This window comes from Oncorhynchus gorbuscha, linkage group LG25 (genome assembly GCF_021184085.1).
Source record: "Oncorhynchus gorbuscha isolate QuinsamMale2020 ecotype Even-year linkage group LG25, OgorEven_v1.0, whole genome shotgun sequence".
In the NCBI taxonomy this organism is placed as follows: Eukaryota; Metazoa; Chordata; class Actinopteri; order Salmoniformes; family Salmonidae; genus Oncorhynchus; species Oncorhynchus gorbuscha.
Window position 1 is genome coordinate 38,881,031 of NC_060197.1, and position 17,317 is coordinate 38,898,347.

Below are 17,317 nucleotides of genomic sequence, written 5' to 3' on the forward strand. Positions count from 1 at the left end.
ACCAATGTATTTCTGCACTGTAAATACAACACACAATCGTTATGTTTAAAGGGGTGCCGAAATGTCAAAACCCTTTTAATGTATTTGATTGCCGATCACGTAATTGTTTCTCACGTTTTGTTTCTGATCTGATTCATATTTCCTTGCCTATTTATACGGTATACATTATTTTTAATGCCTTTTATTTAGTCTGAACAATCAGTCAGTGGCACAGATGGATTATTACATTTTTTTATTTAATTGTATCCCTGATGTTTAACAATCAATTATCAGCATATGTATTTTTTATCACTTTTTAAACATACAAAAAAGATGTAAGATCCATTGGCCTGCTGCTTGGATGTTTCTATACTTCCTATATGTAACAGAAAATGTGTGGAATGGACTTCCAGTTGTTGTTTTTGGTTCACCAATATACTGACAATTAACGTCCTATAGAGCACGAAGCTTTGGAAGTCGGTCTTCTGTGGTCTTAACAGACTGAAAAATGCATTGAAAACAGATTGTACTGTGATTAACTTCTTCTTGTACAGCTGTAAGCAAACTGTAAATGTACAGGGGACACTGACCACGCTGTATGATGACACCTGATGAGAATGTACCTCTTTGAATTGGTTCCTACCTTGTCTGTTTTAAAAGGGAATGTTCAAATGCCTTTTCGGTACTAATAAACCCTTTTTTTCTATCTTTTAAAAGTGGTTCTGATTTATTGCTAGCTGGCACTATCAAGGAGGGTGTATGAGGCCATAACTGTATCCCCATTGTCAACAATACTTAAAGATAAGTCAACAATGTGCGTCACCAATTCACTTCAACTGTCCAAATGTTTTGAAAAGGTGATATATGTTTACCATGAAGGCAACTGACTGAGTTACTGTCAATGCACACTAGTTTCAACACTGATTTAGGTTCAAAGTTCCAAAGTTCCACTCAGGTACAAAGTTCCAAATATAATGAAAACAGTAGGGTACGCATAAGAGATTATGTACATCAGTTGTATATTTTATATTTTTCCTGATTTGAGGCTTTCTTGAATCTTGACACGGTGCTACTTAAAATTAAGCGCAAGAGCCTTGTCAAAGACATTTACGACAACATTAAATTAGTTTAGAGGGCGTCGGGTTAAATTAAGTACCTAAGCTTGGTTTCTTGAAACCTACAAGTTGACAATAGGTGGGTACAGTATACTTCGGTATTAAATCCACTGATTTAATGAAATCCTATTACCAGATTTTTATGAGGGCCAAGAGTGACATGACAAGCAAGAGTTGGTTATGATAAAGGCTCTCTCCAGCTAATACTCTCTGGTAGAAGAATGGGCTCTGTCATAGTCCTGTAGCCGTTAACTGCTTCCCTCTCAAACGCTACGGCGATGCTCCTCCTCCACAACAATGTAGGAGTCCATCTATTCCTCTCGGATATATAGGATCCTGACTAGTCTCCCTGCTGCCAAAAGACATCCCCACAGCATGACGCTGCCTCCACCATGCTTCACCTTAGGAATGGTGCCAGGTTTTCCTCCAGACATGACACTTGGCATTCAGGCCAAAGAGTTCAATCTTGGTTTCATCAGACCAGAGAATCTTGTTTCTCATGGTCTGAGAGTCTAGGGGCCTTTTGGCACCTGGAATGCATTCCAATTAACAGGTGTGCCTCGTTAAAAGTTCATTTGTGACATTTATTTTCCTTAATGCATTTGAGCCAATCAGTTGTGTTGTGACAAGGTAGGGATGGTATACAGAACATAGCCTTTTTTGGTACAAGACCAAGTCCATATTATGTCAAGAACAGCTCAAATAAGTGAAATGACAGTCTATCATTACTTGAAGACATGAAGGTCAGTCAATCCGGAAACGTTAAAAGTTTCTTCCCCTGCAGTTGCAAAAACCATCAGCCGCTATGATGAAACTGTCACTCATGAGGACCGCCACAGGAAAGGAAGACCCAGAGTTACCTCTGCTCTAGAGGATAACTTCATCAGAGTTAACTGCAGCCCAAATAAATGCTTCACAGAGTTCAATTAACAGACATCTCAACATCAACTGTTCAGAGGAGACTGCGTGAATCAGGCCTTCGTGGTCGAATTGCTGCAAAGAAACCACTGCTAAAGGACACCAATGAAAATAAGACTTGCTTGGGCCAAGAAACACGAGCAATGGACATTAGACTGGTGGAAATCTGTCCTTTGGGCCAATGAGTAATGAATTTTAGATGTTTGGTTTCAACCGCCATGTCTTTGTGAGATGCAGAGTTGGTGAACAGATGATCTCTGCATGTGTGGTTCCCACCATGAAAGCATAGAGGAGGTGTGATGGTGTGGTTGTGCTTTGCTGGTGACACTGTCAGTGATTTATTTAGAATTCATGGCACACTTAACTAGCATGGCTACCACAGCATTCTGCAACAATACACCATCCCATCTGGTTTGAGCTTAGTGGAACTATCATTTGTTTTTCAATAGGACAATGAAACAACACACCTCCAGGCTGTGTAAGGGGTATTTGATTAAGGAGAGTGATGGAGTGCTGCATCAGATGACCTGGCCTCCACAATCACCCGACATCAACCCAATTGAGATGGTTTGGGATGAGTTGGACCGCAGAGTGAAGGAAAAGCAGCCAACAAGTGCTCAGCATCTATGGGAACTCCTTCAAGACTGTTGGAAAAGCATTCCAGGTGAAGCTGGTTGAGAGAATGCCAAGAGTGTGCAAAGCTGTCATCAAGGGTGGCTACTTTGAAGAACCTCAAATATAAAATATTTTGATTTGTTTAACACTTTTTTTGTTACTACATGATTCCATGTGTTATTTTATAGTGTTGACGTCTTCACTATTATTCTAAAATGTAGAAAATATGAAAAATAGAGAAAACCCTGGAATGAGAAGGTGTGTCCAAGCTTTTGACTGGTAACAACATTGAGAACCGTATGTTTGCAGTGCATCATCTGGAGTTGCACCTAGCCAATGATAAATGAAATATAGGTTGTTAGCGATGCGGTTGAGACTGAGGCTGGCCAAGTCAACAAGGTCCCCAGGGCGCTGCAGGGGGACGGGGAAGGGGTTGGCGTGCTTGAACTTGGGGAACCATCAGAAGATGCGCTGGTACTTTCTCATAGGGTGAATCTTGTCCCTGAAGATCTGGACCTTAAGTTTGGACATTTGACATGATACCTGATTATACAGAACATGCTACCTGATTATACAGAACATGCTACCTGATTATACAGAACATGATACCTGATTATACAGAACATGATACCTGATTATACAGAACATGAATGAATGACAAAACAAGGGTCTGACAATGAAATATCTCACTTCATATTTTAATGGTTTGAGAGCCACTGTTCTGAAAACAGTGGGCCAAATCGGGCGCTCTCTCTCTCACACTCGCACACACCAGTGTTACCCCTATATTCATTTAGCAGGGGCGGGCAACCGCTGCTAAATTGTTGCCGCCACGAAATATCATTTAAAAAAACAAACAATACAAATGTGGGGTTTGGTAAAATGTCAGTATAAATATAAATGACAGAACCGGATGTAAAGTATGTAGAAAAGATAACGGACCTATATTTATTTTTTAAATAAGATAATATTTGACAACTAACAAGCACCACTAAAAACTAGAGTCAGAGAGAATCTAAAATTCCAAAAGTGTCATGGCATGGGGCCCCCATTGATTTAGTTACATTTGAGTCACTCCAATAGCATAAGCTATGGCAAAATGTGTATTATTGCAGGAAATTAGCTTTGAAATAGCAAAACTGCCTGTGGCCAAGAGGGTCATTAAAATATCTGGTCAGAGACCACGCAATTGGCCACGCCCCTACGTTAACTTTGCCACCACTAGTTCGCCATCTGTTCCAGCAGGTGCACCCCGTACTCCTGCTGTCGGGGGTAGTGGTTGAACATGCACTGGATAAAGTTCCTGGGCACCTCCTTGGGGAAAACATCCAACAGCTTGTTGTAAACTGTAAGGTCCCATTCCACACCGAACTCTGGCACCTTCTTCAAGGCTGCGTAAATGAACTCTACGTGACCTCGACGCCATATTCCCCTCTTACTGAAGACATCCACCATTCCGTTGAAGGTGGCTTTGGTCTTGGCCTTTCTGGCCACCCTCTCAAACAGGTCATCATGAGTTATCAGTGACCTGCCATTTATTCTATCCTCGTCCTCTTAGGTCTGTGGGTACGAGCTGGCTCTTATAACATCCAGGGCTGTCATGGAAACACCTCAGTGCCTGTTGAGGACGAGGAAATGCATTGACGAGGAGGTACAAGCAGTCAACATAGTTCAACAAAATGCATGAAAGGGTAACTTGATACACCGTAGTGCAGGGCTCTCCAACCTTGTTCCTGGAGAGCTACTATCCTGTAGGTTTTCATTCCAACCCTAATCTGGTGCATTTGTTTCTAATAATGAATTGGTTTATAAGATGAATCAGGTTAGTTACAACTGGGGTTCACCTGGAACATGGATGGAGAGCCCTGCCATAGTGCTCCTAACCCTACAATTGAGGTTAACGATCACCCACCGCTATCCACTCAAATTTAACTACCATGTCGATGTGATTACTTGGGGAAATTCCTATGGATTTAGGGTGTGACATACCTGGCCACAGGTGTTGTGTAGTGTAACTAGGGAAAATGCTGTGGCTGTCTGACACAGGGTGGCATGTTGGACAGCTGCTCTGACAGAAACCACACACTCTGGACCCGTAGTAGACAGCAGGCAGTTCATGGTTCATGCATCATGTGGCTCTTACAAAAGAGAAGAGTGAAGCTGACATGATTAACAAGATAAGCAGATGGGACAAATAGTACAGTGACACTATAAATCTGCACTAATATGAATATATTGTGACAGCTTGCAAAACATATGTGCAGATCAATCTCTGTGGTTTTGATGGGAGCATGACACAACAGACATAAACACAGGACAACATACTGTATATTTTACGTAGCTATAATTAGCCATTCAATTTATAACTATGTCACATAATATGTGACAATTCAACTTGAGTGACCTTAGAAGCTCGTAAATTATACGTTGGGGTTAAAAGTGGGGTGAGATTCTCCATCGTATCACGTCTCCTTCAGACATGTCACTCCATGTAGAACCCCCGGATGCATTTCCTGGTTCAAGCGGGTTTTTGTTCCCCCATCATTACAAAAACAAAGACGCCGAGCTTTAGTTCCGCCATCGTGTCGTTGAAGATAAGTATAAAAAAAAACAAAGACGCCGAGCTTTAGTTCCGCCATCGTGTCGTTGAAGATAAGTACAAAAACACGCCACCAGGTGGCAGGAAATCTCTGTGAATTAAAAATATCAGTTGGACAGAACTTTTTGGATGACATGGGGTGTAACTCAAAAAGTAGTTCTACAACGTTTCAGTAAGAAGCATATTATTATTATATACACACATAGCCATCGCAAAACAGGGGGATAGTTATACCATACATACTCCACGAGCATCATTTGGGAAATTCTGGTGCGGAGTGTATGTGAATATATTGGGCGTTTGTGCACTTGTCCCCCCCAATGTTCAGCTCATTTCCTGGATTTGTGTAAAGTATTTGAGTGCATTCTTTTTTTTGGGGAAGAGACACACAATCCTCTCTAGCAACTGCGCACGTTGCCATGCGTGTCTCCTCTCTTTTCTAAAGAAACAACTTCAGCGCGAGCTCCCGAGTGTGACTTTGACACGCTCCGGGTACGAGCAGCAGCATGGAAAATACACCCCAAAACAAACTCCACTCTTAGAAGACAGTAAATAACTTCTGGGCGATCAGTCATGGATGGTTCTACGAATAGCCTAGGTAAGTAAAGCATCTAAAATTGTATTTGTATTTGACCATTTCAGACTTTGAGTTGCTTCTTTCTGTATGTCAACCACACAGTTCCTTATGTGGGCGTATCAGTCTGCAAATTACAAAGCAGCATGTGTAGTTTGTGCGAAACATGCAATTGAAAAACTGAAAACACACCTTTGCAATTGTATAAAGGAGTAATCGCAATTTGATGATAACCTATAGGGCAAATGATGTTATGTGCTTTCAGTTTGTAAGGATTTTGCTATGTTCTTGTTCACTCTTTTAAATCATGAAAATTCACGTGGTTGTATCCTATAGGTAGGTCTGAAACAAAGTGATTTATATCCCCCATCATCTCTCTTGAGATAGGGTGTGCATATGGAGTTTTGGTGAATGGCAGACGTGGGAACAGAATGATATCTACAATGTTCTCTCCCAATTGGGTAGGATGCTAGAGTACTTTTTTGCCAGTTTAGTTCCTTAGTTTGTGGTCTCTTGACTGTGTCTATGGCAAGGCAACCCCATTAGCTACACCAATAAACAGGGATGTTTTCAAATGGCTTGATTTTGAATTTGAATAGTGATGTATCACTATAAGCTCCTTGATCACGCTGAAACAACAGTCATATTCAAAGCTCTAGGGCGACAGTCCTATGTGGAAGTTAGTTCTGTGCATTGAGCAACAGGCTAGACACAATTTAATCTGTCCGTAGTTATGGATGTATTTAAAGCCCTGTCAGAGTTCTACAGTCACTGTAGTTGTTGGACCACCATCTGCACTTGAGAAACTTCAAAAGTTCCTAGATCAAGCAAGAGAGAGGAACTATAACTCTAAACAGCATAATGACATGATGGGTGTTCAAGATGTGATGCATGAATTAATTTGGGGGTACCTACCCATCTCTCACCCAGACATCTTTGGGCATGGTTTTAAATGGAAATTACAGTTATTCAGTTTGTGGCTGTTATTAATTGCCCCCCCCCCCCATGTTGCAGTAGCATTGGTTATGCTGCTACTGCTGACACACACACACAGGGGAACAGTCAATGTTTGAGAGCAGAAAAACTGTGATGTATCATAGTATTTGGGTATTTTATTAGGGTCCCCATCAGCTGGTTTCGAAAGCAGTAGCTACTTTTCCTGGGGTCCACATAATACATGTAACATGACACAATACAGAACATTAATAGACAAAAACGGATCAAGGACATAACTACATAAATGTAAAAATGGCACACACAGCCTACATATCAATACATTCACACACTATATCTAGGTCAAATAAGGTAGAAGCGTTGTGTCCCGTGAGGGGTTGATATATCTGTTTTTTGAAAGCAGGTTTGCTGTTCATTTGATCAATATGAGATGGAAGGGAGTTCCATACACTAATGGCTCTATAATACTGAACGTGTTCTTGAATTTGGAGACTGTGAAAAGACCCCTGGTGGCATGTCTGGTGGGGTAAGTGTGTGTGTGTCAGAGCCGTGTGTAAATTGACTGCAAACAATTTGGAATGTTCAATACATTAATGTTTCTAATAAAAATAAGTGATGCAGTCAGTCTCTCAACTCTTAGCCAAGAGAGACTGGCAGCATAGTATTTATATCAGCCCTCTGATTACAATGTAGAGCAAGATGTGCCGCTCTGTTTTGGGCCAGCTATAGCTTAACTAGGTCTTTCTTTGCAGCACTTAACCACATGACTGAACAATAATCAAGATAAGATATAACCAGAGCCTGCAGGACTTGCTTTTTTTAATGTGTGGTGTCAAAAAAGCAGAGCATCTCTTTTATTATGGAAAGACCTCTCCCCATTTTTACAACCATTGAATCTATATGTTTTGGTCCATGACATTTACAATCTAAGGTAACAGCAAGTCATTTAGTCTCCTCAACTTGTTCAACAGCCGCACCATTCGTTACCAGATCCAGCTGAGGTCAAGAGCTTAGGAACTGATTTGTACCAAATACAATGCTCTTAGTTTTAGAGACGTTCAGGACCAGTTTATTAATACCACCCATTCCGAAACAGACTGCATCTATTTGTTTAGGGTTTCAGTGACTTCATTAGCCGTGGTTGTTGACACAAATATGGCTGAATCATCAGCATACATGGACACAAAGGCTTTGTTTAATGCCAGTGGCAGGTCATTGGTAAAAATAGAAAAGAGTAGAGGGCCTAGAGAGCTGCCCTGCAGTACACCACACCCTACATGTTTGAAATTATAGAGACTTCCATGAAAGAAAATCCTTTGTGTAATATTAGATATATAGCTCTGGATCCAGGTTGAAAAGCCATATATCATTATGTTATGACCATTATTGACCATTATTATGGTCAATAATATCCAAGTCTGCACTGAAATCTAACAGTAGAGCTCCCACAGTATTCTATTATCAATTTCTTTCAACCAATCAACAGTCATTTGTGTCAGTGCAGTATATGTTGAGTAAATTGTGACTGACTGATCTACAAATAATATTGAGTAGATAGTTAGTTATGATTTGTAGATCAATCAGTCTCGACTCACCTTTAAAGTCGGCTGCAATATCTAACGGGCCCAATATCACATGGAGAGGCAGACGCCGGTTTGCAACTGTGGGTAATGCCTGTCTGTCAGTATGTTTTAGAGGTCGACCGATTATTCAGAAGGCTGATTTAATTAGGGCCGATTCAAGTTTTCATAACAATCGGTAATCTGCATTTTTGGACGGCGATTATGGCTGATTACATTCCAATCCACGAGGAGAATGCGTGGCAGTCTGACCACCTGTTTTGCGAGTGCAGCAAGTAGCCAAGGTAAGGTGCTAGCTAGCATTGATTATTTTTATAAGATAAGTTTAATCTCACCATAATCACTAGTTCACTACACATGGTTGACGATATTACTAGAATAACTAGCTTGTCCTGCGTTGCATATAATCAATGCGGTGCCTGTTAATTTATCATCAAATCACAGCCTACTTCGCCAAACGGTTGATGATTTAACAAAAGCGCATTTGTGAAAAAAGCACAATCATTGCACCAATGAACCTAACCATAAACATCAATGCCTTTTTAAAAAACCTCTCTGGGATATGTGGGACGCTAGCATCCCACCTGGCCAAAAGCCAAATTCAAATAAATTACTTTAAAAATCAAACTTTCATGAAATCACACATGCAAGATAGCAAATTAAAGCAACACTTGTTGTGAATCCAGCCAACATGTCAGATTTCAAAAAGGCTTTTCGGCAAAAGCAACCGATGCTATTATCTGGAGATAGCACCATAGTAAACAAAGAGGGAGAAGCATATTTCAACCCTGCAGGCGCGACACAAAACGCAGAAATAAAAATATAATTCATGCATTACCTTTGACGAGCTTCTTTAGTTGGCACTCCAATATGTCCCATAAACATCACAAATGGTCATTTTGTTAGATTAATTCCGTCAATATATATCCAAAATGTCCATTTATTTGGCGCATTTGATCCAGAAAAACACTGTTTCCAACTTGCGCAATTTGACTACAAAATATCTCAAAAGTTACCTGTAATCTTTGCCAAAACATTTCAAACTACTTTTGTAATACAACTTTAGGTATTTGTTCACGTAAATAATAGATACAATTGAAGACGGGATGATCTGTGTTCAATACAGGAGGAAAACAAACTAGCATGTTTTCTGGTCACGCACCTCTATCTAACAGTACACTTTAAGTTACCCTTGTTCAAGAAGGCCGTACTTCTTCATTACACAAAGGAAAAACCTCAAATCAAATCAAATCAAATCAAATTTATTTATATAGCCCTTCGTACATCAGCTGATATCTCAAAGTGCTGTACAGAAACCCAGCCTAAAACCCCAAACAGCAAACAATGCAGGTGTAAAAGCACGGTGGCTAGGAAAAACTCCCTAGAAAGGCCAAAACCTAGGAAGAAACCTAGAGAGGAACCGGGCTATGTGGGGTGGCCAGTCCTCTTCTGGCTGTGCCGGGTAGAGATTATAACAGAACATGACCAAGATGTTCAAATGTTCATAAATGACCAGCATGGTCAAATAATAATAAGGCAGAACAGTTGAAACTGGAGCAGCAGCACAGTCAGGTGGACTGGGGACAGCAAGGAGCCATCATGTCAGGTAGTCCTGGGGCACGGTCCTAGGGCTCAGGTCAGTTGAAACTGGAGCAGGAGCATGGCCAGGTGGACTGGGGACAGCAAGGAGTCCTCATGTCAGGTAGTCCTGGGACATGGTCCTAGGGCCCAGGCCAGTTGAAACTGGAGCAGCAGCATGGCCAGGTGGACTGGGGACAGCAAGGAGTCATCATGTCAGGTAGTCCTGGGGCATGGTTCTAGGGCTCAGGTCCTCCGAGAGAGAGAAAGAAAGAGAGAAGGAGAGAATTAGAGAACGCACACTTAGATTTACACAGGACACCGAATAGGACAGGAGAAGTACTCCAGATAAACAAACTGACCCTAGCCCCCGACACATAAACTACTGCAGCATAAATACTGGAGGCTGAGACAGGAGGGGTCAGGAGACACTGTGGCCCCATCCGAGGACACCCCGGACAGGGCCAAACAGGAAGGATATAACCCCACCCACTTTGCCAAAGCACAGCCCCCACACCACTAGAGGGAAATCTTCAACCACCAACTTACCATCCTGAGACAAGGCCGAGTATAGCCCACAAAGATCTCCGACACGGTACAACCCAAGGGGGAACCCAGACAGGCCGACCACAACAGTGAATCAACCCACCCAGGTGACGCATCCCCCCAGGGACGGCACGAGAGAGCCCCAGCAAGCCAGTGACTCAGCCCCGTAACAGGGTTAGAGGCAGAGAATCCCAGTGGAAAAAGGGGAACCGGCCAGGCAGAGACAGCAAGGGCGGTTCGTTGCTCCAGAGCCTTTCCGTTCACCTTCCCACTCCTGGGACAGACTACACTCAATCATATGACCCACTGAAGAGATGAGTCTTCAGTAAAGACTTAAAGGTTGAGACCGAGTTTGCGTCTCTGACATGGGTAGGCAGACCGTTCCATAAAAATGGAGCTCTATAGGAGAAAGCCCTGCCTCCAGCTGTTTGCTTAGAAATTCTAGGGACAATTAGGAGGCCTGCGTCTTGTGACCGTAGCGTACGTATAGGTATGTACGGCAGGACCAAATCAGAGAGGTAGGTAGGAGCAAGCCCATGTAATGCTTTGTAGGTTAGCAGTAAAACCTTGAAATCAGCCCTTGCTTTGACAGGAAGCCAGTGTAGAGAGGCTAGCACTGGAGTAATATGATCAAATTTTTTGGTTCTAGTCAGGATTCTAGCAGCCGTATTTAGCACTAACTGAAGTTTATTTAGTGCTTTATCCGGGTAGCCGGAAAATAGAGCATTGCAGTAGTCTAACCTAGAAGTGACAAAAGCATGGATTAATTTTTCTGCAACCAATTTCTAAAGACTGTTGACATCCAGTGGAAGCGATAGGAACTGCAAGAAGGTCCCTTTGAAATCTGGATTCCCAATGAAAACACATTGAAAAGAGAGTGACCTTAAAGAAAAACATCTGAATCTGAAAATAATCTGAATGGTTTGTCCTCGGGGTTTCGCCTGCTAAATAGGTTCTGTTGTACTCACAGACATGATTCAAACAGTTTTAGAACACTTCAGAACACTTCAGAGTGTTTTCTATCCTAATCTACTAATAATATAATAATATATGCATATCTTATCTTCTGGGGATGAGTAGCAGGCAGTTGAATTTGGGTATGCATTTCATCTGGATGTGAAAATACTGCCCCCTGTCACCAAGGAGTTAAAATCAATACACAAGTATATTTTTTAAACCTGCATAGTTAAGAAATTCATGTTAGCAGGCAGTATTAACCAGGGAAATTGTGTCACTTCTCTTGCGTTCAGTGCAAGCAGAGTCAGGGTATATGCAGCAGCTTGGACCGCCTGGCTCGTTGCGAACTGTGTGAAGACCATTTATTCCTAACAAAGACTGTAATTAATTTGCCAGAATTATTTTATATAATTATGACATAACATTGAAGGTGGTGCAATGTAACAGCAATATTTAGACTTAGGGTTGCCACCGGTTCGACAAAATACGTAACGGTTCCGTATTTCACTGAAATAATTAACATTTTGTTTTTTTTAAATGATAGTTTCCGGTTTTGACCATATTAATGACCTAAGGCTTGTATTTCTGTGTGTTTATTATAAGTCTATGATTTGATATTTGAAAGAGCAATCTGATCGGTGGTAGGCAGCAGCAGGCTCATAAGCATTCATTCAAACAGCACTTTCCTGTGTTTACCAGAAGCTCTTCGCAATGTTTGAAGCACAGCGCTGTTTATGACTTCAAGCCTATCAACTACTGAGATTAGGCTGGCAATAGTATAATCCCTATAAGAACATCCAATAGCCAAAGGTCTATGAAATACAAATGGTATAGAGAAATAGACTGATAATAACTACAACCTAAACCTTCTTAACTGGGAATATTGAAGACTCATGTTAAAAGGAACCACCAGCTTTCATATGTTCTGAGCAAGGAACTTAAGCATTAGCCCTTTACATGGCACATATTGCACTTTTACTTACTTCTCCAACACTTTGTTGCATTGTTTAAACCAAATTCAACATGTTTCATTATTTATTTGAGACTAAATAGATTTTATTTACGTATTATATTAAGTTAAAATAAAAGTGCTCATTCAGTATTGTTGTAATTGTCATTATTACAAATATATATATATATATCAAAATTGGCCGATTTAATGGTATAGGCTTTTTTTTGGTCCTCCAATAATCTGTATCTGCGTTGAAAAATCATAAGCGGTTTCACTCACAGCTAACTAGAATAAGTCCCACTAAGCACATCTGGGATCAGCTTATCCTACAGCAATTCTAACCTCAGCTATTTATGACTTACAAAGTGAAACTGCCATCAGATCAGCACTGTTTTATTCAGTCAGCAGGATGGGACTGTCAGTGGGCTGTCAGTGAGTTTACTGTTAGGGATTGTGGGTATTAGGCTGAACTGTCCATAAAATCACAAATGTCTCTCCCCCATAGCTACTTGATAATTCCATGCTGTCAAGTCACAAAGCACTGTTGATTAGGGTCTGAGAACATGTCCGATAGCTTGCTTCTATCTGGACCTCTTCATTTGGTTATGGTTTTCATTGCAGTAGTCGGTAAAAGGTTTGTTCATAACTTGCTTTATCTACACATGAGAAAAAATGCGGGTGCTTTTGACATGGTTGACTATATCCAGCATCTCCTTTGCACTACCATCGTCTGTGTGTGAGTGAGAGATCGTACTGGTATTACTCTTGACATTTGATACCTCATCGCTTTATCTGCATTCAAAGCAAGAATGCTCTTGCAAAATATCCCTCCGATTTAAGTATAGTGACACTGTGTTGACCCCAAACAGCTCAAGAGAAATCCTGTGGGTGTTTAATGTTTATTTTCAGATTGTTTTAATCCTCTTAATCTTGTGTTTAGCTTCAATATTTGCGACCAACGTTTCATCTTCAGCGAGTATCAAATATAGAGTATTCTACTGCAGGCTTTGGTGTGTCAAGGATTGATGTAGGTTGAGCAGCCGACGAAAGTCCACACTTTTCCATCAGAAAATGCTACTTTTTTCTCATACGATAATAAGATATTATCATAGAGCAGCGTTTTCTATTAAACTTTAGACAGGGAGTTATAGCAGCAGACAGTATTAATTTCCCTGCATATATTCGCAGGTGGGGCTGAGTCTGTCAGTGTGTTCTGCTGTGATGTAGCTAGATCTCTCTGTTTCGGTTCAGTGTGAAAAGTTAGATGGTAGACTGCATCGCCCACGGCTCGTGCAGACGTGTAAAGTATAGGCACAGGATGTATTGTGGTGGCATCATGCTCGTGATGACATGGGTCCCGGGGACAAGTGACGGGGACAGGCGCTCTCTGTAGGTGGTGAATGCCACCCGCCACGGTGCATCACTGGAAAGGAGTTGACAAAGGGTGGGTGAAATGTGGGAAGAGTGTGTGTGTGTGTGTGTGTGCTGTCAATCCTTACTCTTGAGAGTCTGGGATGGAAAATAACCTTCACGCCTCGATTAAGACGGTTTCAACCACAATGACGTAACAGTGATAAATCAGTCGAACAATCTGTTGAGGTTAGATTGCAAGTAAGGACTTTGGAGACATCAAGATAAAGAAAATACCAAATTATTAAGAATCGAAAAAGCATCTATAAAACATAAAGATGGAAATGAAAACGTCCTTCTAGCCATAAAACCTTTGACACCAATTCAAACCTCGATTAAAAAGTACTTTTTCCTTTTAATTAAACTACAGTTCTTCAAAAAGTTAGCCTGGGCAAAATATTTATGTTAAATGTTTAGCCTTTATTTATCTAGGTGAGTCAATTTCTTTACAATGACGGCCTGGCCAGTGATAACTGAAGTGCTGTGCAATGAAAAAATAAATAAACTAAAAACATTAAATCACAGGACAAGACAGACATTACAACACAGAATCACATGGACATATGACAAACACAAGTCAATCCAGAACAGTTACAGCACAAGGAGAACAGACATCATAACACATCTAGATGATGTTTCTCTAATTTCCACTCTTTTCTGTGCCGAGTGGCCTGGGCCATCTGAGGTCTTGTGGGCGGTAAATGGCTCTACACCAGGGATCATCAACTAGATTCAGGCGCGGGCCTATTTTTATAGATTTGTTTTTCTTGAGCAGATGGTCGGGGGGGCAGAACGTACAGTTCATACAGAAAGTATTTCAGACACCTTGACTCGTACACATTTTACATTTTTTAACATTTATTTAACCATTATTTAACTAGTCAAGTCAGTTAAGAACAAATTCTATTTTCAATGACGGCCTACTTGGGAACAGTAGGTTAACTGGCTTGTTCAGGGGCAGAACGACAGATTTTTACCTTGTCTGCTAGGGGATTTGATCCAGCAACCTTCCGTTAATGGCCCAAAGCTCTAACCACTAGGCTGCCGCCCCAATTCTTAAGTTACAGCCTTATTCTAAAATGGATTAAATCAAACAAAATCCTCATCAATCTACACACAATACCCCATAATGTAAAGTCAAAAACAGGTTTTTAGAAAGTTTTGCACATTTATAAAAAATAAAAAACAGAAACCTTATTTACTAAAATATTCAGACTGTTTGCTATGAGACTCAATTGAACTCAGGTGCATCCAGTTTCCATTGATTATTCAATTGATTGAACATGATTTGGAAAGGCGCACACACCAGTCTATACATCAGGTTCCACAGTTGACAGTGCATGTCAGAGCAAAAACCAAGCCATGTGGTCTAAGGAATTGTCCGTAGAGCTCCGAGACAGGATTGTGTTGATGCACATATTTGAGGGAGTGTACCAAGACATTTCTCCAGCATTGAAAGTCCCCAAGAACTCAGTGGCCTCCACCATTCTTAAATTTAACAAGTTTGGAACCACCAGGACTCTTCCTAGAGCTGGCCGAACTGAGAAATCGGGGGAGAAGGGTCTTGGTCAGGGAGGTGACCAAGAACCCGATGGTCACACTTACAGAGCTCCAGAGTTCCTCTGTGGAGATGGGAGAACCTGCCAGAAGGACAACCCTCTCTGCTGCATTCCACCAATCAGGCCTTTATGGTAGAGTGGCCAGACGGAAGCCACTCCTCAATAAAAGGCACATGACAGCCTGCTTGGAGTTTGCCGAAAGGCACCTAAAGGACTCTCAGACAATGATAAACAAGATTCTATGGTCTGATGAAACCAAGATTGAACTCTTTGGACTGAATGCCAAGCATCACGTCTGGAGGAACCCTGGCACCATCCCTACAGTGAAGCATGGTGGTGGCAGCATCATGCTGTGGGGATGTTTTTCAGCGTCAGGGGCTGGGAGACTATTCAGGATCGAGGGAAGATGAACGGAGCAAAGTACAGAGAGATCCTTGATGAAAACCTACTCCAGAGCGATTAGGACCTCAGACTGAGGCAAAGGTTCACCTTCCAACAGGACAACGACCCGAAGCACACAGCCAAGACAATGCAGGAGTGACTTTATGGTCTAATGTTGTTATGGTCTAATGGTCTAATATTGTTATGGTCTAATGTTGTTATGGTCTAATGTTGTTATGGTCTAATGGTCTAATGTTGTTATGGTCTAATGGTCTAATGTTGTTATGGTCTAATGGTGTTATGGTCTAATGTTGTTATGATCTAATGGTCTAATGTTGTTATGGTCTAGACGCCGCAGCCCGTCTAGTGTTCAACCTTCCCAAGTTCTCTCACGTCACCCCGCTCCTCCGCTCTCTCCACTGGCTTCCAGTTGAAGCTCGCATCCGCTACAAGACCATGGTGCTTGCCTACGGAGCTGTGAGGGGAACGGCACCTCAGTACCTCCAGGCTCTGATCAGGCCCTACACCCAAATAAGGGCACTGCGTTCATCCACCTCTGGCCTGCTCGTCTCCCTACCACTGAGGAAGTACAGTTCCCGCTCAGCCCAGTCAAAACTGTTCACTGCTCTGGCTCCCCAATGGTGGAACAAACTCCCTCACGACGCCAGGACAGCGGAGTCAATCACCACCTTCCGGAGACACCTGAAACCCCACCTCTTTAAGGAATACTTAGGATAGGATAAAGTAATCCTTCTCACCCCCTCCCCCCTTAAAATATTTAGATGCACTATTGTAAAGTGGCTGTTCCACTGGATGTCATAAGGTGAATGCACCAATTTGTAAGTCGCTCTGGATAAGAGCGTCTGCTAAATGACTTAAATGTAAATGTAAATGTCTAATGTTGTTATGGTCTAATGGTCTAATGTTGTTATGTTCTAATGTTGTTATGTTCTAATGTTGTTATGTTCTAATGTTGTTATGTTCTAATGTTGTTATGGTCTAATGTTGTTATGATCTAATGGTCTAATGGTCTAATGTTGTTATGGTCTAATGTTGTTATGTTCTAATGTTGTTATGTTCTAATGTTGTTATGGTCTAATGGTCTAATGTTGTTATGGTCTAATGGTCTAATGTTGTTATGGTCTAATGTTGTCTAATGGTCTAATGTTGTTCTAATGGTCTAATGTTGTTATGGTCTAATGGTCTAATGTTGTTATGGTCTAATGGTCTAATGTTGTTATGGTCTAATGGTCTAATGTTGTTATGGTCTAATGGTCTAATGTTGTTATGGTCTAATGTTCTAATGTTGTTATGGTCTAATGTTGTTATGATCTAATGGTCTAATGTTGTTATGGTCTAATGGTCTAATGTTGTTATGGTCTAATGGTCTAATGGTGTTATGGTCTAATGGTCTAATGTTGTTATGGTCTAATGTTGTTATGGTCTAATGTTGTTATGGTCTAATGTTGTTATGGTCTAATGTTGTTATGATCTAATGTTGTTATGGTCTAATGGTCTAATGTTGTTATGGTCTAATGTTGTTATGGTCTAATGTTGTTATGGTCTAATGGTCTAATGTTGTTATGGTCTAATCAGTTGG

General features: G+C 41.2%; 1 protein-coding gene across 3 annotated transcripts in view; it reads left to right on the forward strand.

The window, feature by feature from the left end:
* The first annotated feature begins 5,607 nt into the window (after positions 1-5,607).
* LOC124013830 (echinoderm microtubule-associated protein-like 3) overlaps positions 5,608-17,317 on the forward strand; it is a 50,633-nt gene continuing 38,923 nt past the window's right edge. For all 3 annotated transcript variants that reach the window (XM_046328392.1, XM_046328393.1, XM_046328395.1), the window contains exon 1: positions 5,608-5,824. In XM_046328392.1, the coding sequence (XP_046184348.1) occupies positions 5,800-5,824 (25 nt within the window). In that variant the 5' untranslated portion in view covers positions 5,608-5,799. The remainder of the gene's footprint in view (positions 5,825-17,317) is intronic.